This window comes from Tamandua tetradactyla, chromosome 23 (genome assembly GCF_023851605.1).
Source record: "Tamandua tetradactyla isolate mTamTet1 chromosome 23, mTamTet1.pri, whole genome shotgun sequence".
Classification (NCBI taxonomy): Eukaryota; Metazoa; Chordata; class Mammalia; order Pilosa; family Myrmecophagidae; genus Tamandua; species Tamandua tetradactyla.
This window is the reverse complement of record NC_135349.1, coordinates 12,463,880-12,490,972: the sequence shown is the minus strand read 5'-3', so window position 1 is coordinate 12,490,972 and position 27,093 is coordinate 12,463,880. Positions and strand designations below refer to the sequence as shown.

The following is a 27,093-nucleotide window of genomic DNA, read 5'->3' as shown; positions in this document are numbered from 1 at the left end:
ATGAAAGGCCCCAGCACCCCAGGCCCTGCTCCTGCTACAAGGCTCTCCTCAACATCAAACCCCCCTCTTTTAAGAACTCCTAAACACCACCTTCACCTTTTCTACAAAGCACACAACTAAAAACTGAATTTTAAAAATTATTCAAGTTGGCCTTTCCAAAAATGTCTCCTCTTCTGGAGAGAGGCCTTAGACTCTGAAAGCCATACCACTTGGAAAAACTTCTAGCAAACAAGCTTCTTCCAGCACCAGTTAGAAAAGGCAGTCTACATACACAAGCCTGGCTTGGTGCCTTCACTACAACGGGGGTGGGGGGCCTTAACAAGGCGGGCTTGTGGGCTCTGTCACATTTTTAAATACCTGTGATTTTCCAAGAACCACAGAGAGGAGAGGTCAAGAAAAAGTTATCATAGTCTGTCCACTATAGCTCTTGGGCAATCCTAATGATTTGCTCAGCAAATGCCAGCAGTTTGACTAATTAGATGTGGCTCAATCAAACAATCCACTTCAGCCCTGATGACAAGACTCTTTTTCACAATAAAAGTGTCCTCCAATCCCTCATCAACCTTGAATGGGTCAGTTTACCTCCTTCCCTGTCTGTCAGGACAAGGGAGTGGGCTCTGCCACAGGAGACCTGTAGCACCCGTGTTTCCTGAGGTCTGTCCAGAGGCAGTGGGATGGGTGAGGGCTCCAAAACATACTCATAACCCTTGGCTGAAAAGAAAAACAAAACAGGTTCAATTTTTTAAATCACATTACAGTGATTTAGAGTGATAGCATTTCTAACATGAGAAATCCATGCTGTCCAACCACCGCATTTTGACTCAAGAAGAAAGAACCAGTCATGGGAACGCCATACCCAAGGTCCCTAAGCAAGGCTAGGACAAGAACCGGGTTTCCACCCACTGCATTGCACTACCTCCATTACACCAGAGTTTTATTATGTAAATTTCTTCACAACATTTACTAGGACTTGAATTTAAAAGGAAAATAAAAAACTTCTTCCTGCAATACCTGTTGAGATTTCTTAGTAGCACATACTGCATGATACTACTTCTATAAAAAGGAGTAAAAAGAGAACACACGGATGCATTTGCTCGCCTATGTATTAAATCTCTCTAGGAGAATAAACTGGAAACTGTTGGCACAGGTTGCTTCAGGGAGAAAAATCATATGCTGGGGAGATAGTGGTGGGAAGCAAACTCTTCACCATTTAGAACTCTGAACTACGAACATATTATTTCTTAAAAAAAGAAGTAAAATTTAAAATAAATTTTAAATCCTTGGTAAACATCCTTTCATTCAATGAACAAGGGGCACCAAGCAGCAAAGGGAGAGATTCATGTGCCCCACGGTCTTCTTTAGGGAGCCACTGCTATAGCCGGCTTCTCCCGGATTTAATACCAACCTGTCAAATGCATGCCAATTCTCCATACCCTTTGGGGAATTACTTTTTTTGCCACAAAGAATTAGGCAAAATTATCCCCAAACTGCTATTACTTAAAGTAAGGGGAAAATTCCATGGAAGTCACTCCAAAGTAGAATCTTAACTGCTCTTTGCTACTGGAGAAGCCAGTAAGCCTATGTAGGGAGTTTTAAACAATGAGCTTTTGAACATTTATAATGCAGGTCAGCATTACGGAGACAATGTACAAAGATACTGGGTCCCAATCCACTCCTCAGTAATGACTCCTCTATTTTCCCCCATGGACCCCATGTTTCAAAAGATTTTGTCTACCAAATAAATGGCATCATCATTATAATAATAATAATAATATTAATATATTTGCCTATTTGTATTTGTCATTGACTGTTATAATTTGCAAAGAGAGCTTTTGATGTACAGTACAGGATAACAGATTCATCAAAAGATACAATTCTGCACACCAATGTTTATAGCAGCATTATTTACAATTGCAAAGAGATGGAAACAGCCAAAATGTCCATCAACAGAAGAGTGGCTAAACAAACTGTGGTATATACATACGATGGAATATTATGCAGCTTTAAGACAGAATAAACTTATGAAGCATGTAATAACATGGATGGACCTAGAGAACATTATGCTGAGTGAGTCTAGCCAAAAACTAAAGGACAAATACTGTATGGTCTCACTGATGTGAACTGACATTAGAGAATAAACTTGGAATATGTCATTGGTAATAGAGACCATCAGGAGTTAGAAATAGGGTAAGATAATGGGTAATTGGACCTGAAGGGATACAGACTGTGCAACAGGACTGGATACAAAAACTCAAAAATGGACAGCACAATACTACCTAATTGTAATGTAATTACGTTAAAACACTGAATGAAGCTGCATCTGAGCTATAGGTTTTTTTTGTTTTTTTTATATATTTTTTGTATTTTTTAATTTTTTTCTCTATATTATCATTTTATTTCTTTTTCTGTTGTCTTGCTATTTCTTTTTCTAAATTGAGGCAAATGCACTAAGAAATGATGATCATACATCTATGTGATGATATTAAGAATTATTGATTGCATATGTAGAATGGAATGATTTCTAAATGTTGTGTTATTTTTTTTTTAATTAATAAAAAAATAAAATAAAATAAAATAAAAAAGATACAATTCTGGGCAAAATCGAAGAAACTGGACAATGTTGTTAGCCTACGCAGCCTCATTTGCTGAAAATATACAGTACTTCAAAATACTAAAAAAGTGACTCACATATTCCACTGCTACCTTCATAGATTCCTAGGTGCCTGGGGTAATATAATATTTAAAGGTAATCTGGTTCTAGATCCAACTATCAATTTACAGGAAGTACAGAGGACAGATGATTGTTAAATGGCACCACAGGGATACATTTGGGAAACTCCAGACTAGAAAATTCCATAAAATAAACAATGCAATTTCTTCAAAGAAAAAAAGGTGAAAAAAGACTTAGACTTTTAAAAAGTCTTTTAAAAGAGTTAGCAATCAACTGCAATGAGGGGAACTTATCTGGATCTTGATGCAAACAAATTTTTTTTTTAAATCTAATGACAATCATGAGAAAACTAGCCATATTAACACTGACTAGCTATTTGATGATATTAAGGGATTATACTGTTAATTATTTTTAGGAATGATAATATTTGTAGGTATTCTTTTAAGAGTCTTCTTTTAGATATACACTAAAATATTTTCAAATGAAATCATAAAATGTTGGGACTGGCTTCAAATTTATTGGGAGAATGTGTGGGAAATGAAAAAAGCAGGACTGATGTGAACTGATGACTGCTGAAGCTGGTGACAGTACATGGAGGTGAGTTATACTATTCTGTCCACCTTGGTATATGTTCAGAATTGTTGCTAATAAAAGGTATTGAAAAAATGCAATCTGGCATCTCAGAGCTAATAAATACTAACACAAAACATTTCTGACATACAAGTGAAAAAAGCAGAATGCAAAGTATATGCTATGATCAAAATTATGTAAAATTATATTTGCATATGAACAAGGGAATAGGAAAAACAAATGAAGAGAAAGGTTCATCCAATATGTATGTTTGGGTAATTTCCCTGTTATCTGAAAAAATGCTGATTATTTTTATAATATTGTTTGGCTAATGTCTATCTGTTAAAATGTCATCATAAATTATTTCTAACAATTTGGACTATTTTTATAATCCAAGTTTCCAACACTTGGAATAATGCCTCTAAAGATTTCACTGAATATTTCCCCCAGTCCATATCCTAGGCACCATAAAGTATTTCAGGTTATCGCCCAGCTAGGAAAGAAAGGTCATTCCTTTGGAGCCAAAAAGAAATAGCTTCACTTATCAGAAAAATGCCAGGTTCCTTCTCTTTGCCTGAAGGCTCAATGTAGTTACTGAAGGGGCTGAAAAATAACCTAGTCCAGATGGTGACAAACATTCTTTTAAGACTCCATTTATTCTGTTGTTATGGCTTAGCTTACATAATCAAATCCTTGAAAATCAAAAGAGCTTGCTCAGACCCATTGCAGCAGAGAAAAGCCAGAGTGAATGTGCTCACTTTTATCTTTCCGGCTCCTGTGAAATCCAAGCTGAGAATCTTTGTTGAGTCCCATGCCCCAGACTTTCGTAACATCCTTCGTTTTAGAGGACAGCAATGTGAATCCATAGCCACAGGCAGCAGATGAGATCTGAAAAAGAGACCCCATGAAGCATTAACTATCTGTGATGTCAAGTTTTTTCAGCAATAGATGACAGATTACTTAACAAATTCGAGACTATATACTGTTAATATAACAACTAACATTTATTGAGCACTTACTATTGTCTTCAGTGTTTGATGTACTCAATCTCATTTAATATTCATAATTACCCCCTGAAGTAGATATTATCATCAACCCCATTCACTAAAAGTTTAGCCTAGCACTTAGATTCACAGTCTGAATTTTGGCTGTACCCCTCACCAGCTGTGACCTGAAACAGATTACTTAACCTTTTTCTATCTGTAAGATGGGGACAGTGATAGAGCTCTGTCATAGGGCTGTGTTGTGAGGACTACATGAGTTAACACAGCCACAGTTCTTACAGCAAACGGGACCTGCCTTTATGTCAGAGCTTTCACGGTACCTGTTATTGCTGCTGCTGTTACTATTACTATTACTCAGTAAATAAGGAAACCAAGGCTCCTAGAGGTCAAGTAACTTGCCCAGGGCAGTCACCAGCAAATATGTGGAGGCAGAGTCCAGAATTCATTCAATTCTCAAACCATTTCTACAAACCATAATAAGTAGTATTACAGCCACTGTGAAGTTAATACATTAATGGCACCAGGTTCTTTGTTGGGTGTCTTATCCCCACTGTCATCAACCCTCACCTTCACTGACCAGATGGAGAAACTTCCATCAGCCTCCTCTTCCACCAGAAGAGGCTTCTGGTGGGGCTGGAAGCAAACCAAAGGCTGTCTAACTTTAAAGTTGACCCTCTTTCCATACCACCCAAAGTGGCCTATTTCCAGTTGGCCTGGGACCATCCTAGTTTCTATATACAGCTTAACTATACAGCTTTTACAATGTGACCATGTGACTATGAAAACCTTGTGGCTGATGCTCCCTTTATCCAGACTATGGACAAATGAGTAAAAAAAAATTAGGACAAAAAATAATCAATAGGGGTGGGATAATGGGTAAAAAAAATTGGGTAGATTGAAATACTCGTGGTCAATCAGAGGAGGGGAAAGGGGATGTATGGGTTTTTGCTTTTTTCTTTTTATTTCTTTTTCTGGAGTGATGCAAATGTTCTAAAAATTATCATGGTGATGAATATACCACTGAAAAAAAAGGGGGGGGACCCTGGTTTCGAAAACAAATTATATGGTCACCCTAGTTATCCCCAACTATCTTTCAGCTGTTTAAAGTTTATCAGAGGCCAATGTAGTCTGTCTTCAGAGACCACATGTAAATCTAATCTAATCCTAATGAAAATGTCAGTTACCAAAGGTTGTATCCTTTGATAAGGAACAAACATAAGGCTGTATACAGGCCTGACTGGGGTAGGAGGAATGGCCAATCGGTCAGGAATTTAAGAGAGAGATCCTAGAAATGAGAAAGTCATACATGGGCCAGCAGACCTGCCTGAATAAGTACTGAACGAAGTTCTTTAGGCTGAAAGAAAATGTTGGCACATGGTGACTAAAAAATCACAAGAAGAAATGAAGTACATCAGTGAAATAAACTATATAAATATAAAACATTATATAAATATAATTTTCTCTTTTCCTCTCTTAAATGCTTTAAAAGACAACTGCAAAAAACAATAACTATTAAATTGTATTGTTGGAAATGTTAAAATAAATTTAGTAGACTGAAATACTAGTGATCAATGGAAGGGGTATGCTATGTATCAATTTTTTTGTTTTCTTTTTATTCCTTTTTCTGAATTGATGCAAATGTTCTAAGAAATGATCATGATGATGAATATACATCTATTTGATGATATTTTGAATTACTGATTATATGTGTAGAATGTAATGATCATATGGTAAGAATGTTTGTATCTATATGCTTGGTATCTTTAATAAATAAAATTTTTTAAAATAAGGAAATTATCAGATGAAAATGCAATGATACTATTAAGAGGATATCATCATGACCATGCTGGGATTATTCCAAAGATGCAAAGGTGGTTTACCATTCCAAAATCAATCAATAACTCCCACATGAAAGAAAAAAGGGAAAAAAATCACATATTAATCTTCACAGATGTGAAAAATTATTTGATAAAATCTAAGATCATTTCATGATTAAAAAACAACTCTAACAACAACAAAACTTTTAGCAAAATATGAATGTACATGTGCCACTGATTGTTGTACACCCTTTTTCTTGGGGGTGTTTGCTGAAAACAATCAGAGGCAACTGTTGACCCTCACAGCTGCTTGAGGCAGTGATAAAATCAAAGAGAACACCAGTTCAGGGATAATCAGAGCATGTTAGAAACAAAACTATTTTAAGGATGACTTACATAGAGGACATGTCTAACCTTGAATATTATTCCAATGACTTGTTTGTGCTATTTTACTTAAAAGTGTTGACTTCAACTGGTTCCAAGCAATGGTAAAAACTGAAAATCTGCCATCCTGGATGTCACTGTTCTTTTGGAAGCAGGTGGCAGAAAAAAAATTCCACTAGTCAAAATATATGAGAACTTTGAATCCAGTTATTATCAAAGAGACTGCCTTTAAAAGCCTTCAATACCCAGAGCCACAGTCAAGGATTTGGGGTTCAGATAAGAAGGTCCCCATGATTGGCTTCATTGCCTTGTCTCAGTCACATTTGTGTGATGAAGTCAGTCTGGAGGATTTTGGATATGACCACAATCAACACAAAACACCTTTGCACTACTTTGACAATCTCTGTATGGCTGCCATGAACTTTCAGATCATTCATAATGTGAAAGCAGAGACCAAGTTCCTCCTCACAGTGGTCAGAGAAGATATTGTGAAGAATCTAGAGGGAACATCCAGTATAAATTTTGAACACAGAAAACCTCACTTGAAAATGTAACTCTGACTCTGAGAGCTGTTTTTAATAGTCTTCTTGATGCATTTCATCCTGCAAATTCTTTGAAGTGCAGCTGGTGTTTCTAACTCTTAATTAAAAAAAAAAAAAAGCTTAGCTCTCCCCACTTTTTAAAATTATTGTTTATTTGATGCCAGTGTTCATTTTTTAAAAAATATTTTTATTGAGAAATTTTCACACACATACATTCTATACCTGGTGTACAATCAATGGCTCACAATATCATCACATAACTGTGTATTCATCACCATGATCATTTTTAGACCATTTGCATCACTCTAGAAAAAGAAATTAAAACAAAAAAGAAAAAGCTCACAGATACCATACAACTTATCCCTCCCTCTCATTGACCACTAGTATTTTTCCATCTATCCAATTTATTTTACCCTTTGTCCCCCCCTATTATTATTCTTTAATCCATATTTTTTTACTTATCTGCCCATACCCTGGATAAAGGAGCATGAGACACAAGGTTTTCATAATCACACAGCCACACTGTAAAAGTTATATCTTTATACAATCATCTTCAAGAATCAAGGCTGTGTGAATCAAGGCTGCATGTTTCTTGAAGATGACTGCATAACAATATAGCTTTCACAATGTGACTGTGATTGTGAAAACCTTGTGTCTGATGCTCCTTTTATCTACCTTATAGACAGATGAGTAAACCATATGGATTAAAAATAAATAAATAGGGGGAACAAATATTAAAATAAATTTAGGAGATTTAAATGCTAGTGATCAATGAAAGGAAGGGGTAAGGGGTATGGTATGTACGAATTTTTTTCTGTTTTCTTTTTGTTTATTTTTCTGAACTGATGCAAATGTCCTAAGAAATTATCATGATGATGAATATACAACTATGTGATGGTATTAAGAGTTACTGATTATATAATAACAATGGAATGATCATATGGTAAGAATGTTTGTGTTTGTATGTGGTTTTGTTTCATAAATAAATAAAAAGGGGCATCTATATAATGCATAAGAATAATCTCCAGGATAACCTCTCGACTCTGTTTGAAATCTCTCAGCCACTGAAACTTTATTTTGTCTCATTTCTCTCTTCCCCCTTTTGATCAAGAAGGCTTTCTCAATTGCTTGAAGCCAGGTCCAAGCTCATCCTGGGATTTCTGTCCCACATTGCCAGGGAGATTTATACCCCTGGGAGTCATGTCCCACATAGGATGGAGGGCAATGAGTTGACCTGCCAAGTTGGCTTAGAGAGAGAGGCCACATCTGAGCAACAAAAGGGGTTCTCTGGGAGTGACTCTTAGGCCTAATTTTAAGTAGGCTTAGCCTATCATTTGCAGGAATAAGTTTCATAGGGTGAACTCTAAGATTGAGGACCTGGCCTATTGATTTGGTTTTACCCACTGCTTGAGAGAATATCAGAAATTCCCCAAATGGGGAAGCTGAATATTTCCTCCTTTCTCCCCATTCCCCCAAGGGGACTTTGCAAATTCTTCTTTATTCACTGCCTAAATTACTCTGGGATGTATCAAACATCACACTAACCTGGACAAACCAACAAAATCTCATGCCCAATTCAAGACTCCATGTACTTATGGTGTTCAACTAAACTGACCATACAAATTAAATTAGGAAATGCACTACCCAAAACACAGATTTTTCACCAAATTAACATCTCTCCCTTTGGTCTCACACAGAAGCTGAAGTTTTAAAATATGGACGATATCATTCTTTACCATGTATTCTGATATACCTTAGTCCTATTCAGATTAGCTTCATTCATATCTCTATCGAAGTCCAATTATTTTTTCAACTTTTTAAACACTTCCTATACGGGAGTTAGTTAGAGCTCTAAATCTGAGTCAGCATATTTATGTGTCACATAAATATCCAAAGTTTCTGGGAACAACCAGGTTATATACAAACAGCTCAGTAACTCAGAATTTAGAATTAACAGTTACACCTCCTAAATATATGTGATTGTGTAAGAGTTAACAATCTTGGACCCTTTACAATAGGCCCCAACCTGATAACCCATGTTCTCTACTTCAGTTCACCGAGTTTTTATATTATAGTTAGTCCACACAATTGAGGCACGATATCTGTCTTTTTGTTCCTGACAATTCATTCAACATACAATCCTTAAGGTTCATTCACATAGCTGCATGCCTCACAACTTCATTTCTTCTTGTGGCCACTCAGTAGTCCATTGTATATATACAGCATAGTTTCCCCTTCTGTATTCCTCAGTCGTTGTATCCTTAGGCCACCTCCATCTATTGTGGATCAGGAACTCAGTGTTCATTTTTGCACTATATATATATATATATATATATATATATATATATATATACACACATATATTTTTTTTTAACATGGGCAGGCACCAGGAATCGAACCCGGGTCCTCTGGCATGGCAGGCAAGCATTCTTGCCTGCTGAGCCACCGTGGCCCACCCTGCACAATATATTTTAAGTCAATTTTGAGAACGGACTTGAGTTGGAAAGACTTTGCAACAAGAACCTGATCTAACAATGCTTTATTGTATTATTATTACTTTTTTTTGGCATGGGCAGGCTTCAGGAATTGAACCTCGGTCTCTGGCATGGCAGGTGAGAATTCTGCCACTGAGCCACCGTTGCACCGCCCACTTTATTGTATTTTAAGAAAATAATTTAATCTGTAAAAACTCTGAGTACTGCACACAGAATACAAGGTAACTGAGGGGAAGCAGAGGAACGGCCACTCCTTTGAAGACAGTCCTGGTTCTCTGTTTGGTGGGAGAGGTGTAGGAGGCACTTCCAGGATGATGAACCACCGTACTGGTCCAGCAAGGCTGCTGTTATGAGGCCAGTTAAAGAGAGGTTCCTAGCCCTTCTCTGAGGCCTCCTGTGTTAGTTTGCAAGCTGCCGGAATGTGATAATACTATAACTGAAGTGGCTTTTAAAAACAGGAATTTAATAAGTTTTACAAGTTTACAGTTCTAAAGAAGTGAAAGCATCCAAATTAAGGCACCATCTAGAGGTTACCTTCACTCAAAAAAGGCCAATGGGTCAGGAACACATCTGTCAGCTGGGAAGTCATATGGCTGGCATCTGCTGGTCCCTTGCTCCTAGGCTCTGTTGCTTTCAGCCTCTGTCCCTGTGGGGGTTCCTCATTTTGCTTCTCCAGAGCGGGCTTTCATCTCTTGGCTTCCCTTGGCTCTCTCCAGGTTCTGGCTTGCTTAACATCTCATGGCAACGTCTGCTGGGCTCCAAGCATCTCCAAATATCCATATCTCTGTTCTCCATGTGTCTGTAAACTCTGCCATATAGTTTCTGTCAGCTCTGAGGCTTCTGCCATTTCTCTCGTTTCTTTCATTTCTGACTCTCTCCAAAATGTTTCCTCTTTTAAAGGATTCCAGTAAGCTAATCAAGACCCACCTGGAATGGGTGGAGGCACATCTCCATTTAACCAAATGTTTAATACTCACAATTGGGTATGTCACCTCTCCATGAAGATAATCTAACCAAAAGATTGCAAGCTACATCAATGAATCAGGATTAAAAGAAACGGCTGTCTCCACAAGATTAAATCAGGATTAAAATGGGCTTTTCTGGGGTACACAATATTTTCAAACAAGCACAGGCAATGAAGAAAATAAAAGGTTTTGGGGAGCTCTCACGGTCTAGCTCATTAATTTTTGTCTTCAAAGAAACTAGTTGAGTTAAAATCCTAAAATGTCCTTCTTGGATGCTGCTGCTGCTGTAAGGCACAGACCTTACTGAGGATACTGTAGTGAGGGCTAGCAAATTAAGCTCCTTGACCCCCAGACAGCTGAGAACTCTTCTGAATAAATGTTGGGTCAGTGGCTTTCTCCCAGGGAACAGGCTTGCTCTAGCTCCTGTCTCTTAGTTACTCTTGTCTTTGCTGTCAGACCACTTGACCACCTGTCACTACTCATGCTCCCTCCTATTCCCAATCTTTCCCACTCTCCAGTTCTGTTGGTGCTGCCACCACTCTCAATTCTCATTTCTCTCATGTTCTCCTGAAGCAGCTAATACAGTTTTTACTCCCAGCCCATCACAATGTCTTCTACTTTTGCTTCTTTCTGGGCATATACAGGGCAGAGACCTGGGTCACAGCATTTAAACCAGAGCAAAATAGTCTATTTCAAGTTTTATACCTTTTCTTAACATTTTGTATGATTTTGCATTCTACTTTGTAAGACAGCGTTTGTTTTGTAGAAAACATTTTTAAATTGCCCATTAAATTACTTAGTTTTGAAAATTAAAACTTAGGAAACTCATTCACAGCTCTCCAGTGACTCAGGACAGGCTTACACCATATATCTCCACTCCACCCACACCCCCCATTCCTTAGGGACTGGTTAGATAAGCACGAATATTTAAAAAAAAAAGACTTTGAAACTTCCTCAGACAACTTTCTTAATTTAATGAGTGCCTCCACACTGATAAATGTGGACTCCTGTACCACTTGCCTTGCAAGGCTGCTGCAAAACGCGTGGCTCAGCAGTCGGCACATGGTCGGTTTTCAGCAAATGTCAGGTCTGGCCCCCAACCCCACACTCCTCCTTGGTGTCTCCTTTATACATCCTTTGCCCATGCCTCTCAACTTCTGTGACCAGAATCAAGCCTCACATGCAGTAGATGCCTGAACTGAATAAAAAAGGTCCATTTTTTTTATGACCAGCCATAATTGGCACTAGCCAATTAGAGGTTATTAGAGACCAACTTTGGTAATTATTTGTCAGAAGTTTTTTCTTTTGCCTTCAGAGTTGGTCCCCCTCACCCCAACTACCCACACTCACTTTCCTGGGCTTGGACTTTCTCTAGGTGCTTCAAAGTGTCGAAAGTTTGATCTCAAGTAACTGAAGTTTTACTGTCATTTTTATAATAATTTTGTATACTTTTATAGGCACAAATGCTCATCCCTCTTACATGGACATAATCATTGTTTTTGAGGCAACTTGGGAGGGTTTATATATGCTCAGTATTTTAATGTACTTTTACTGGAACTGACACCCACAGAAAAAAATCAATGAGTTATTTTTTTTTCCCTACAGAGAACAAATTTTCTCCAGAAATTTAGGTTGGCCTTAGAAAAATTATTTCAGAGTGGGAATGGGATGAGTATACACCTTTGAGATGTCTCATAATTTTTAGACAAAGCTAAGTTGAGATTTCAGAAATCATGTAGTCTGGGTATTATCTTGCTTTCTTTATTGTTCCTTAGGTGTCACACACACTGACTTTTTTATTTCCCAGGAATATATTAGTAAGACATTGGCAATATCTATTTCCACAAACTCTAGTAGTCTCATCAGTTGTTTGAACCATTAGTTGAAATAAATTTTCACACCAGTTTTTCAACTGGTTTGTTTTTGTTGGATGATGACCCCTTGGTCAAAAGGTCAAACATGGCCTCAGAAAAAATGTGGTCATGCCAATAGCCCACCCAGATTATTAAAGATTTCTAAAACAAACAAAAACAAAATTTATGGGTTACAGCTAAGCAGTGCTTAGAGGGAAATTTATGGCTGTAAATGCCTACTCAAAAATGAAGGAAATCTCAGAGCAACAGCCTAACCTTCCACCTTACAAAAACTAGAAGAACAAACTAAACCCAAATCAAGCAATGGATAACAATCAAACAGAAACAAAAGAGAAACAACCTTTTTGAGAAAATGAATTAAATCAAAAGTTGGTTCTTTCAAACGATTAAGAAAATTGATAATTCTACTGTTACAATGACAAATGAAAAAAGGAAGATACAATTACCAAAATCAGTGGAAGCCTAGAACCCTCAGGAGTGCATAGACAGGGAGACCAGAACTAGGAAGTAAACCAAGCTGAACTCCTTGAACGCACTACCCTCCCCAGCGTAGCCCACGAACCGCAACTCACCCCACACCCCACGCACCTGAACCCCATCATCCGCACCCCATCCCTGCACTCCAAGCGTCCCTGCCCTGCCAACCCCTTGTGCGTATACCTACCCCACAGCTTGCGGCCCAACACACCTCTCCTGTGCAAGCGCAGTCTCAACCTGCCCCTCCCAAACCCTACCTCCCAATCCCTGCCCCCTGCAGGCAGTCACCAGCACATAAAAGCTGCTGGCCCTTACTTTCATACCCAGGCTACACCCGCCCCCACCCCATACAGTCGAGCAGCCCCACCCCGCCCCTCCCTGAGCTCTGTGCAGGGGTACATCAGTTTACAGTGCTCCCAGATTCGTGCACGCATGGTCCCCAGTAACACACCCCCAGCTCTGAGCAAGTGGTGACCTGTGGAGCCGGGCCACATCCACCCCCACCCATGCATGTGTAACGCCACCCCGCTGCCCTAACCCCACCAATGTACACAAAGGGCCCCACTCCCTAGACCAGTACACACCAGGGCCCTGCCCCCCAGACCCGTGCATCCACACAGCCACATCCTCCCCCACTGCTGGTCATCCATGCTCACAGGCACCAGCCTACACCTACACTGCAACCATCACTGCCCTGTTGTGCCCCGCCCCATGCCTTGCATCTTGCTCAACCATCTTGCAAATACAAGGCTTTAGACTACTAAAGGAAATCAACTTCAAAGTAAATCAATCAAGATATTTAAATGCCATGAAAGCATCAGAAGATCACTGAACACATCACAATGCAGGTAGATATGGCCCTGCCTAATGACCAAACTAAAAGGACCAGAGGACACAAGGACATTGGAACAACTAATCAAAGATGTTCATATAACTCTACTAAATAAAATAAATGGGATGGCTAATGACATAAAAGAGATCAAGAAGACACTAGAGAAGAGCATAAAGAAGAATTTGAAAAAATAAACAGAAAAACAGCAGACATCACAGAGATTAAAGATGCTGCAGACCAAATAAAAAACAGACTAGAGACACACAACAGCAGATTTGAAGAGGTAGAAGAAAGGAAAAGTGAACTAAAGGATGGGACAACTGATTTCGAACACTCAAAACATCAAATGGCAAAAAAAGATGGAAAAATTTGAATCGGATCTCAGGGAAATGATGGGAAAAAACAAAGCACATAAATATAAGAATCACTGGTATCCTAGAAGAAGAGCAGAGTAAAGGGCTAGAAAGATTAGTTTAGGATATAATGGGGGGAAACTTCCCAACCCTTACAAAAGACTTAAATACGTAAGTAAAGAAGCTCAACAAACTTCAAATAGAATAAATCAAAACAGGTCTTCCCCAAAACACATACTAATAGGCCTTCTCCAAAACACATACTACCAAATGTTGAAGAGAAACAAAATCCTGAAAGCAACAAGAGAAAAACAATCTACTACATACAAGAGAAACCACATCAGATTGAGTTCAGATGACTCAACTGGCATCATGAAGGCGAGAAAGCAGTAGTATAATTAAGATCCTGAAAGAGAAAGACTTTCAGCTGAGAATTCTGTACCCAGTCAAGTTGTCCTCAAAACTGAGGGAGAGCGGGCCACAATGGCTCAGCAGGCAGAGTTTTCGCCTGCCATGACAGTGACCCAGGTTTGATTCCCGGTGCCTGCCCATGTAAAAAACAAAGAAAAAAAAACTGAGGGAGAATTTAAAATTTTCACAAACAACTCCTGAAAGAATCTGTCAACAAGAAACCAACCCTACAACAAATACTAAAGGGAGTTCTGCCCATTGAAAAACTTCCTTCCTTCTGAGGAGAGCAAAGAATTGAAGAGTACCATAAGGGTAACTAAAAGGATAAAAAGAGAGAGGGAAAAGAATATATAGATCTGACAAAATCCAAAAGATAAAAATGGTGGATTCAAGAAACGCCTTTTCAGTAATAACTTTGAATGTTAATGGACTACATTTACCAATTTAAAAATACAGATTGGCAGAATGGATTAAGGAACAAAATCCAGCTATATCTGCTTACAAGAGACTTATCTTAGACCCAAGGATACAAAGAGATTGAAAGTGAAAGGATGGAAAAAGATGTTCCATCCAAGTTGTAACTAAAAGAAAGTAGGAGTACCCATACTAATATCAGACAAAATAGACTTTAAATGTAAAGACATCATAAGAGACAAAGAAGGACATTATATATTACTTAAAGGGACAATTCACCAAGAAGAAATAACAATCATAAATGTTTATGCTCCCAATCAAGGAGCTCCAAAGTATTTGAGACAGACACTGGCAAAACTGAAGGGAGCGATAGATGTTTCAAAAATAATAGTAGACTTCAATATCCCACTCTCTTCTATAGATAGAACAAGCAGACAGAAGATCAACAAGAAAAGAGACGTTAAACAGCTTGGTAAATGAATTAGACCTCACAGACATATATAGGTCATTGCACTCAAAGCACCAGGATAAACATTCTTCTCTCGTGTTCATGGAACATTCTCCAGGATAGATCATATGCTGGGACACAAAACAGGTCTTTATAAATTTAAAAACACTAAAATTATTCAAAGCACTTTCTCTGATCACAAAGGAATGAAGTTGGACATTAATAACCACCAAAGAATGAGAACATTCACAAATATATGGAGATCAGACAACACACTCTTAAACAACCACTGGGTCAAAGAAGAAACTGCTAGAGAAATCAGTAGCTATTTGGAGACGAATGAAAATGAGAATACAATATATCAGAACTTATAGGATGCTACAAAGGCTGTGCTGAGAGGGAAATTTACTGCACTAAAGGCCTGTATTAAAAAAAAAGAAAGAGAAAAAAAATCTAGATTTAGGCTCAACTGGAGGAACTTGAGAAAGAACATTAAACTAACCCCAAAGTAAACAGAACTGAAATAACAAAGATTAAAGCAGAGATAAATGAATGGAAGAACAAAAGAAGAACAGAAAGAAAATCAGTAAGACCAAAGTTGATTCTTTGAGAAAATCAATAAAATCGATGGGCCACTAGCAAGTCTGACAAAGAAAAAAAGAAGAGAGAATGCAAATAAACAAAATCAGAAATGAGAAGGGGTGCGTTACCACAGACCCTGAAGAAATAAAAGGTATCATAAGAGGATACTATGAACAACTATAGGCCAACAAACTAGACAACTTAGATGAAATGAAAAAATTCCTGGAAACACACAAACACACTACACTGACTCAGGAAGAAATAGAAGATCTCAACAAACCAATCACAAGTAAAGAGATTCAAATAGTCATCAAAAATCTTCCTACAAAGAAAAGCCCAGAGCCAGATGGCTTCACAGGGGAATTTTCTCAAATATTCCAAAAAGAACTAACACCAATCTCTGCTCAAACTTTTCCAAACAACTGAGGAAAAAGGAACATTATCTAACTCATTTTATGAATCTAATATCATTTTAATACTAAAACCAGGTAAAGATGTCATAAGATAGGAAAACTACAGGCCAATCTCCCTCATGAACACTGATGCAAAAATTCCCAACAAAATACTAGTAAATCGAATCCAGCAACATATTATAAGAATATGTAACATGACCAACTGGAGTTTATACCAGGAATGCAAAGATGGTTTAACACAAGAAAATCAATTAATGTAATACAGTACATTAACAAATCAAAAGGGGAAAATCACATGATCATCTCAATTGATGTTGAAAAAGCATTCAACAAAATTCAACATCCTTTTCTGATAAAAACACTCCAAAAGATAGGAATTAAAGGTAACTTCCTCAATATGATAAAGGAAATATATGAAAAAACTGTTAGCGGAGCATCGTACTCAATGGAGAAAGACTGAAAGCTTTCCTCCTAAGATTAGGAATGAGACAAGGATGCCCACTGTCACCACTATTATTCAATATTGTGCTAGAAGTTCTAGCTAGAGCAATCAGGCAGGACAAAGAAATAAAAGGCATTCAAATTTTAAAAGAAGAAGTAAAACTTTCATTATTTGCAGATGACATGATACTATACTTGGAAAATCCTGAGAAATCTACAACAAAGTTGTTTGAGCTAATAAACAAATTCAGCAAGGTGTCAGGATATAAATGTGTAAAAATCAGTAATGTTTCTACATACAAGCAATGACCTAACTGAAGAGTCAGTTAAGGAAAAAATTCCATTCAAAATAGCAACTAAAAGAATCAAGTACTTGCAAATGAATTTAACTAGGGATGTAAAGGACCTGTACACAGAAAACTACATAACATTGTTAAAAGAAATCAAAGGAGATCTGAACAGGTGGAAAGACATTCCCTGTTCATGGATAAGAAGGTTAAACATACCTAAGATGCCAATTCTACCCAAACTGATCTACAGATTCGACACAGTACCAATTAAAATTCCAACAACCTACTGTCAAGACTTGGAAAAGACAGTTACCAAATTCATCTGGAAAGGAAAGAGATCTCGAATAGATAAAAGCATCCTTAAAAAGAACAAAGCAAGAGGATTAACACTTCCTGACTTTAGAACTTATTGTAAAGCCACAGTGATCAAAACAGCATGGTACTGGTACAAAGACAGAAGTATTGACCAATGGCATAGAATCTAGAGTACAGAAATAGACCACCAAATCTATGGTCAAATGATTTTTGACAAGGCCCTCAAATCCACTGAACTGGGACTAAATAGCCTTTTCAATAAATGGGCATGGAAGAACTGGATAACAATAGCCAAATCAATGAAAGAGGACCTTTACCTTACACCCTATACAAAAATTAACTCAAAGTACATCCAACACTTCAATATAAGAACTAGTAACATAAAGCTTCTTGAAGAAAATGTAGGGAAACATCTTCAAGACCTAGTAATAGGAGAGTGCTTCCTAAACTTTATACTCAAAGAACAAGCAACAAAAGAAAAAATAGATAAATGGGCACTCCTCAAAATCAAATGTTTCTGTACCTTAAGAGACTATGTCAAAAAGGTGAAGAGGCAGCCAACTCAATAGGAGAAATACTTGGAAATCATATATCAGACAAAGGTTTAATATCCTGCATATACAAAGAAATCACACAACTCCACAACAAAAGAACAAATAACCCAATTATAAAATGGGTTGAAGATATGAATAGGCATTTTTCTGAAGAGCAAATACAGATGGCTCAAAAACACATGAAGAGAGGACTTCCGGAGAAGATGGCGGCTTAGTAAGATGCGCGGGTCTTAGTTCCTCCTCCAGAAAAGCAACTAAAGAAACAGAAACAATACGAAACAGCTCCCGGAGTCACGACAGAGACCAAAAAGACAGCGTACCCCATTCTGGAATGGCTGAACGGGCAGGGAGAATCTGCTGCGGTGAGATACCCGAGGGGCGCGCGTTTTCCCGGCCGGGGCGGCTGGTGACTGGGGTCCCCTCCACGCACGTGGCTCCCTGGTCTGACTTGGAACGTTGGATAGCGGGGCCCTCCCGTCACGCTTGGCGTTTCGGGCCAGCTGGGCAATTAGGACCGGCACTCTCCCAAGCCCCGGCGGCCAGCGACCCCCGCCTCCACGCACAGTTTCCCGGGCGACTGCTGTGCAGACAGACGAGTGTCACGAGCGCCACCTACTGGGCAGGAAAAGAAAAACAGAGCCCAGAGATTTCACAGAAAAAGCTTTCAACCAGCTGGGTCCCACACCCAGGGAAATCTGATCAAATGCCCAGACACCAGCAGAAAATAATGGATAACGCTCGGAAAATTGAAGATATGGCCCAGTCAAAGGAACAAACCAATAGTTCAAATGAGATACAGGAGCTGAGACAACTAATGCTGAATATACGAACAGAAATGGAAAAACTCTTCAAAAACCAAATCAATAAATTGAGGGAGGACATGAAGAAGACATGGGCTGAACAAAAAGAAGAAATAGAAAATCTGAAAAAACAAATCACAGAACTTATGGGAGTGAAGGACAAAGAAGAAAAAATGGAAAAAACAATGGATACCTACAATGGTAGATCTAAAGAGACAGAAGCTACAATTAGTGAACTGGAGGATGGAACATCTGAATTCCAAAAAGAAACAGAAACTATAGGGAAAAGAATGGAAAAACTTGAGCAGGGGATCAGGGAACTGAATGACAGTATGAAGCGCACAAATATACGTGTTGTGGGTGTCCCAGAAGGAGAAGAGAAGGGAAAAGGAGGAGAAAAACTAATGGAAGAAATTATCACTGAAAATTTCCCAACTCTTATGAAAGACCTAAATTTACAGATCCAAGAAGTGCAGCGCACACCAAAGAGAATAGACCCAAATAGGCGTTCTCCAAGACACTTACTAGTTAGAATGTCAGAGGTCAAAGAGAAAGAGAGGATCTTGAAAGCAGCAAGAGAAAAACAATCTGTCACATACAAGGGAAACCCAATAAGACTATGTGTAGATTTCTCAGCAGAAACCATGCAAGCTAGAAGACAGTGGGATGATATATTTAAATTACTAAAAGAGAAAAACTGCCAACCAAGACTCCTATATCCAGCAAAATTGTCCTTCAAAAATGAAGGAGAAATTAAAACATTTATAGACAAAAAGTCACTGAGAGAATTTGTGACCAAGAGACCAGCTCTGCAAGAAATACTAAAGGGAGCACTAGAGTCAGATACGAAAAGACAGAAGAGAGAGGTATGGAGTAAAGTGTAGAAAGAAGGAAAATCAGATATGATATATAAATACAAAAGCCAAAATGGTAGAGGAAAATATTATCCAAACAGTAATAATACTAAAAGTTAATGGACTGAATTTCTCAATCAAAAGACATAGAATGGCAGAATGGATTAAGACCCAGCAATACCACTGCTAGGTATCTACTCAAAGGACTTAAGGGCAAAGACACAGACGGACATTTGCACACCACTGTTTATAGCAGCATTATCTACAATTGCAAAGAGATGGAAACAGCCAAAATGTTCATCAACAGACGAGTGGCTAAACAAACTGTGGCGTATACCTACGATGGAATATTATGCAGCTTTAAGACAGACTAAACTTATGAAGCATGTAATAACATGGATGGACCTAGAGAACATTATGCTGAGTGAGTCTAGCCCAAAACTAAAGGACAAATACTGTAAGGTCCCACTGATGTGAACCGACATTCGAGAATCAGCTTGGAATATATCATTGGTAACAGAGACCAGCAGGAGTTAGAAACAGGGTAAGATAATGGGTAATTGGAGCTGAAGGGATACAGACTGTGCAACAGGACTAGATACAAAAACTCAAAAATGGACAGCACAATAATACCTAAGTGTAATGTAACTATGTTGAAACACTGAATGAAGCTGCACCTGAAATATGGTTTTTTGTTTGTTTGTTTGTGTGTTTGTATCTTTTGTTTTTGTTTTTTTCTTTTTCCTTTATATATATATATATTTATTATTAGTATTATTATTTTAATTCTCTTCTCTATATTAACATTCTATATCTTTTTCTGCTGTTTTGCTAGTTCTTTTCCTAAATCGATGCAAATGTACTAAGAAATGATGATCATACATCTATGTGATGATACTAAGAATTACTGAGTGCATTTGTAGAATGGAATGATTTCTAAATGTTGTGTTAATTTCTTTTCTTTTTTTTGATTAATAAAAAAATTAAAAAAAAAAACACATGAAGAGATGCTCATTTTCATTAGCTGTAAGGGAAATGCAGATCAAGACTACAAGGAGATACCACCTCACACCTATAAAATGGTTGCTATTAAACAAACAGGAAACTAAATATTGGAGAGGATATAGAGAAACTGGGGCACTTAGGCACTGCTGATGGGAATGTATAATGGTACAGCCACCAAGGAAGACAGTTTGGCGGTTCCTTAGGAAACTAAATATAAAGTTGCCCCATGACCCAGCAACAGCACTACTTGGTATATAACCAGAAGAGCTGAAAACAGTGACACAGACATTTGCACACCAATGTTTACAGCAGTATTATTCACAATTGTGAAAAGATGGAAACAACCAAAATGCCCATCAAGAGACAGTGGTATATACCAAAATGCGGTATATACATATGATGGCATATTATGCAGCATTAAGACAAAATGATGTCCTGAACCACGTAACAAGATGGATGAACCTTAAGGACATAATGCTGAGTGAAATAAGCCAGACACAAAAGAATAGATACTGTATGACTCCACTTTCATGACCATGGTAAAGTTAAATCAGAGGCTTAAAATACAGAATATGCAGGACTTTAGAGATCCATAGAAGCCAGAGATGGATGAATGGTTAGCTAATAAGGTTGAACTCAAATGGCAGGGAAGAGATAGAAGTGAAGGCAGTTCTCTAGTGGGTCTATAAGTAACATTAACATATTGAAGGTGAACAAGGTTGAAAGGGGTTGTATAGATCCGTATGCCCCACTGATTAACACTAGAATTATAAATAAGTTCTTCCAAGAACTACTTCAAAGGTATGATTCATGTAAAAGAGTGCTTAGGTCCAGGGTACAGGGGGAAAACTGCTACTGCTGCTTTGGGCTATATTTAACAGGAAAACATCAGCAGTGCCACAGCAACAGCAGAAGTAAATTATGGGGGGGAGGGACAAGAGTTAAGGGCAGGTTTAAATGTCCTATTTGGTGAGGGCATGTTTATTGGTTATTTTTCTCTTGGGAACAATGAAATTATCTAAAATTGAGAGTGTTGATGGAATGTGGACTTTGGGCATTATACATAACGCCAAATGAGTGCAAGTGGCTAAAAGATGCACTGAGTGAGAAGTAGATTGGCAAATGATGGTGTACACACGTGACTGAACATTATGCTGCTACAAAAAGGAATGAAGTCGTGAGGTATGCAATGATGTGAAATGAACTTGTGGGACATGTGGTGAGGCAAAATTAAGCCAGAAACGAAAGAACAATTATTGTATGATCTCCTTTAGAAAATGCTTATAAGAAAACAAGGGCCTAGATTGTAAGCACTTGTAGCAGACACATTTAGTCTGGATTGGTAATTATTATTTTTGGATTTTGAGAGGCTGTTTTATGTATCTATAACCTGATTTTAGAGATAAGAACAAAGATGATCAGGATTAAAGTAATTTAGAACACTGAATTACACTGAATTAAGGGGTAAGGAAGACATTGTCTATATTTTAGAACCGCACCTATTGTTTGAGACTAAAAGAAGAAAGGTTTATATTGTCTGGAACCTAAATTTTCTGTAGCACATAATCTAACTCAACCTGTCTGGATAGCTCATTTAAACAACTGCAACACAGGAAGCCCAGAATAATAATGAGGGCCTTTAATCTTGTAAAACCTAATGTAATGCCTGGATACATCCTAGAATATATTAAGCAGATAATCAAACAGTATTGGCAAAGTATCTTGAGGGATGGGAGAAAAAATAAGGAACTATTAAACTTTACCATTAGGGAATCCCGATACTGTGTTAAACATTAAGGGACACCCAAATCAATAGGCCAAGCCCTTATCTTGAGGCTTACTCTTGTGAAACTTATTCAGAGAATCTTAACCTACCTATAGGTATGCCTAAGAGTCACCTCCGGAGGACCTCTTTTGTTGCTCAGATGTGGCCTCACTCTCTCTAAGCCCAACTATGCAAGTGAAACCATTGTCCTTCCCCCAATATGAGACGTGACATCCAGGGGTGGAAATCTCCCTGGCGCCATGGGAGATGGCTCCCGGGATGAGTCTGGCCCTGGCACCATGGCATCAACAATGCGATCCTGACCAAAAGGTGGAAAAGAAGTGTAACTAATAAAGTATCAGTGGCTGGGAGAGTTCAAATACAGTCAAGAGCTACTCTGGAAGTCACTCTTATGCAAGTTTCAGTTAGACATTTCTATCTATCATAACTTGCCAAATCCCAACCAAAACCATTCCAGCCAATTCTAAAGAACACCTAGGGCAAGATATCACATCTTACAAAGGTTCCATGCACTAGGATAACTGTCCAGAAACCTACAACCTCCATATGGGTCCCTGAACCACATAAGTCCTGAAACCCAGACAGCCCAGCCTCTCCAGAACATCAGCTAGTTCCATTTCCCTACCTCATATTATTGACAGCCCCTTCCAACATGAAAAAGTCAGAACGGCAATAGTCCAAATAACCCTAAAGAGAGGGATAGAAAGATCAAAGGTGATGGTGGAGTCATACAGAGAAGGTATGCTTTAACAAATGAATATGATTGCTGAATCATAAAATTGATATTTCTTTTAGTCTCCAGTATCTTAGAGCAGCTAGAAGTAAAAACCTAAAATTGTGGAATATAACCAATACAAAACTCTAAAATCTGTTCTACAACTAATTGTTGTGCTGTGCTTTGAAATTTATTTTTTTTTTGTATATTTGTTATTTTTCAAAAAGAAAAAGAAAAAAAGGTGACTGTGATGATAAAAAAAATATTTATTCCTTCTAGCCTCCCATATTCTGGAGCAACTAGAAGGTAAAATCTGGGAGGATGGTATGGTAGCCCATGATAAATCTGAGATCTGTCCTGTAACTACTTGTTGAAGAGTGCTTTGAAAACTATTGCTTTTTTCTTTCTTTGCTTCGTATGTATGTTACATCATACAATTAAAAAAAGTTTAAAAAAATACCAAAATCAGGAATGAAAGAGTGGATATAACTACTGACCTTACAAAAATTAGAAAGATTACAAATGAATAATACTATAAACAACCTCATACAACAGATTAAGTAAGTGAAATGAAAGGGACAAATTCCAAGTAAAACTCAACCTACCAAAACTGACTCAATTTACCAAAGCTTACAAAGCTGAGCTTACCAAAGAAACAAAAAATTTTAATAGAGATAAGTTTTGTTTTTTTTTTTTTTTTTTTTTAGGGAAAACTTACTCATTCGGGAGCCACCTCCTCCATCCTATCTCCACATCTTCTACATTTTGCATGTTAGGGGATCCTTAGTAGGGCTTCTTAGACTAAAGTTTAGAAACCTAGTAAAATCTTTATCAATTGGTTTTTAGCAGTAAGGTCTTTTACTGTTGCATAATCTATGGCATATACTGTCTGCTTTGATTTTAATAATTCCGAGAAGTAAGGAATGCATGGTATTAGTATGTTTGTTTCATGGATGAGGCAACCGAGATTCAGAGTTTATCATTTGCTGTAATCTCTTTTGCCAGTAATTGGAAGCACTGGGGTTAGAGCCCCAGTCTTCTGATTCTGTGTACAGTTAATCCTTTTGTCACCATCAAATGTTCCCTAACTGCTTTATGTTGGTTCAGTGCAGTCTCTGGTTAAAATACCTGAAAGGATTTCTGCCAGAAACTATTACTGTATGCTTATATTATAGTTATACCCTTGCACATATCATAAAACCACTTAAAAATGTTTTCCTAAATGTTGTTCTACACCTGAATTAGCAAACTTACAGAACCTTTAATCAAATTGCTAAGAAATAATAAGCTGTGAGAAATCATTATAATTTCTCCACAGAAATCTTCCAAAATGCAAATCCAAGAAATTGACTGAACACTTAAATCTGTTTAATTTTGAAATCAGTTTCATTTTTGAAATAATCCTCACATTGAGACAGATGAAGCATATAGTCTTATTTAATGGGAATACATTAAAATAGGAAATCAATTTTAACCCAAATGCATACTGAGGAATTAGAAGTTAATCAGCATTAAGCATTGGATCGGGAGGGGGTAGAAGCTGGGGTGACCACATCATACAAGCACCACTGCCTCAGAATAACTCTACCTTCTGTATAATTCTGTACAGAAACTACTTTCCTGTCTGGATTTGCTCATGCTGACCCCACTCTAGGAGTACTCTTTTTGACCAGATAAAAATAATACTCATCCTGCAAGTCCCATTTCATAAGCTGCTTGCTTCCTCTGTGAAGCTCGCTGTCAACCTAGTATCTCATCTTCCTTCCTGGACAGAGTTGATGTTCTCCTTCTTTATGGGTTCCCCCAGAACTCTGGGTGATGAGTGTAGTATTCTTCACATACACTCTGTGAGAAATAGCTGCGAAACTCTCTAATTGTCAGATTTGAATTACTACAAAGGCAGAGATCCGACAGATAAGTTTTTAAAAAATGGATTTTTAACCAAATAATCTTCCCACAAAGAAAAGCCCAGGCCCAGATGACTTTACTGGTGAATTCTACCAAATATCTGAGGAATAAATAATAATTTTTCACAAACTCTTTTAGAAAATAGAGGAGGGAATGTTTCTATCAATTCATTCTATGAGGTCAGTATTACTATGATACCAAGACCAGACAAACACAGCCAAAAAAGCTTTTCTAGATTAATATATGTCATGAATATAAACACAAAAATCCTCAAGAAAATATTAGCCAAAACTGAATCCAGGACATATAACATAGATTATTCACCATTACCAAGTAGAAATTACTCCTGGAATGCAAGGTTGGTTTAACATATGAACTCAATTAATGTAATATACCATATTAACTGAATAAAGGACAATAACCACATATTCACCTCAAAAGATACAGGAAAAACATTGGACAAAATGTAATACCTATTTATGACAAAAATTAAAAACTCTCAACAAACTAGAACAAGAGACTTCTCCCTTGATAAAGGGCATCTATGAAAAATTCACAGCCAACATTTAGCTTAAAGTGAAAGACTGAATGCTGCTCCCAAGATCAGGAATGAGGCAAGAATGTTGGCTTTCATTACTTCTATTCAACAATGTATTGAAAGTTTTAGTCCATACAATCGGGCAAGGAAAAGAAATAGAAGGCATACAGATTGTAAAGGAAAACCTAAAACTACTTTTTTACAAACAACGTGATCCTGTATATAAAAAATTCGGAGGAATACATAAAATTCTACAGAACTAATAAACAAATTAAGCACAGTCACAAGATACAACATAAACATACAAAAATCACTTGAGTTATTATATATTAGCAATGAATACTCTAAAAATAAAATTAAGAATTCAAAATAACATCCAAGATAATAAAATACTTTGGAATAAATTTAACAAAATAAGTACAATATCTGTACACTGAAAACTACAAAACACTGTTGAGAGAAATTCAAGCTCTAAATAAATGGGGAGACATTTCACGTTCATAGATAGGAAGATTCAAATTTGTTATCATGGCAAATCTCCCCAAATTGATCTTTAGAGTAAGAATAATCCCTATCAAAATCTCAGTAAGTATTTTTGCACAGATTGACAAACTGATCCTAAAACTCATGGAAAAGCAAAAGACCCTGAGAAGCTATTATGGGTTGAACTGTGTCCCCCAAACAGATATGGTGAAGTGCTAATCTCCACTACCTCAGAAAGTGACCTTATTTTAAAATAGGGTCACTGCAGATGTAACTACTTAAGATGAGGTCGTACTGGAGCAAGGTCAGCTCTTTTTTTTTTTTTTTTTTTTTTTTTTTTTAAAGAGAGAGGGAGGAAGGGAAGGAAAGAAAGACAGAGAAGGAAGGAAGGATGGAAGGAAGGAAGGGAGGAAGAAAGGGAAACATCTTTAAACATTTTCTTATTTTATTATATTTTGTTTGTTTGTTTTTTACATGGGCTGGGGCCGGGAATCGAACTGGGGTCCTCCGGCATAGCAGGCAAGCACTCTTGCCCGCTGAGCCACCGCGGCCCGCCCCCAAGGTCAGCTCTTAATCCACTATGGCTAGGGTCATCCTAAGAAGAGAAGGGACACAGAGATAAAGAAGACAGAAGAAGGTCATGTGAAGATGGAGGCAGAGATTGGAATTATGCTGCCACAAGCCAAAGAATGCCTGGGGCCACAAAAGGATGATAGAGGGAAGGCAGGATTGCTTCCCTTGAGCCTTCAGAGAGAGCATGGCCTTACTGGCCCCTTGATTTTGGACTTCTAGCCATCAGAACTTCGAAGAAATAAACTTCTGCTGTTTTAGGCCACTCAGTTTATGGCCATTTGTTACAGTAGCCCTAGAAAATGAAAACAATGGCCTAAATAATCGTTTTTAAAAAAGAACAAAGTCCCCTGATACTGTGTCAAACTTTAGGGCTACCCGAATCAATAGGCCATGCCCTTGATCGTGAGGCTTACTCTTGTGAGGCTTATGTACGTAGCGAAGAAGCTTAGACTACCTATAGGCATGCCTAAAAGTTGCTTCTGGAGGACCTCTGTTGTTGCTCATTTGTGGCCTCAGTCTCTCTAAGCCCAACCCTGCAAGGGAAATCATTGTCCTCCCCTCTATGTGGGACATGACATC

At 37.8% G+C, this 27,093-nt stretch overlaps 1 protein-coding gene and 1 pseudogene across 3 annotated transcripts in view; one reads left to right on the top strand and one right to left on the bottom strand.

Moving 5' to 3' along the window:
- The window catches only part of RCC1L (RCC1 like), a 54,384-nt gene that overhangs the window by 23,673 nt on the left and 3,618 nt on the right, over positions 1-27,093 (bottom strand). For 2 of the 3 annotated variants that reach the window (XM_077140997.1, XM_077140998.1), the window contains exons 2-3: positions 4,000-4,129; positions 583-711 (exon numbers count right to left, since the gene is read on the bottom strand). In XM_077140997.1, the coding sequence (XP_076997112.1) occupies positions 583-711; positions 4,000-4,129 (259 nt within the window). Of the gene's footprint in view, positions 1-582; positions 712-3,999; positions 4,130-23,730; positions 24,316-27,093 lie in introns of those variants that run through there. The other variant, XM_077141000.1, reaches the window with a different exon arrangement.
- On the top strand, positions 6,408-7,000 carry LOC143667782 (lactosylceramide alpha-2,3-sialyltransferase pseudogene; annotated as a pseudogene).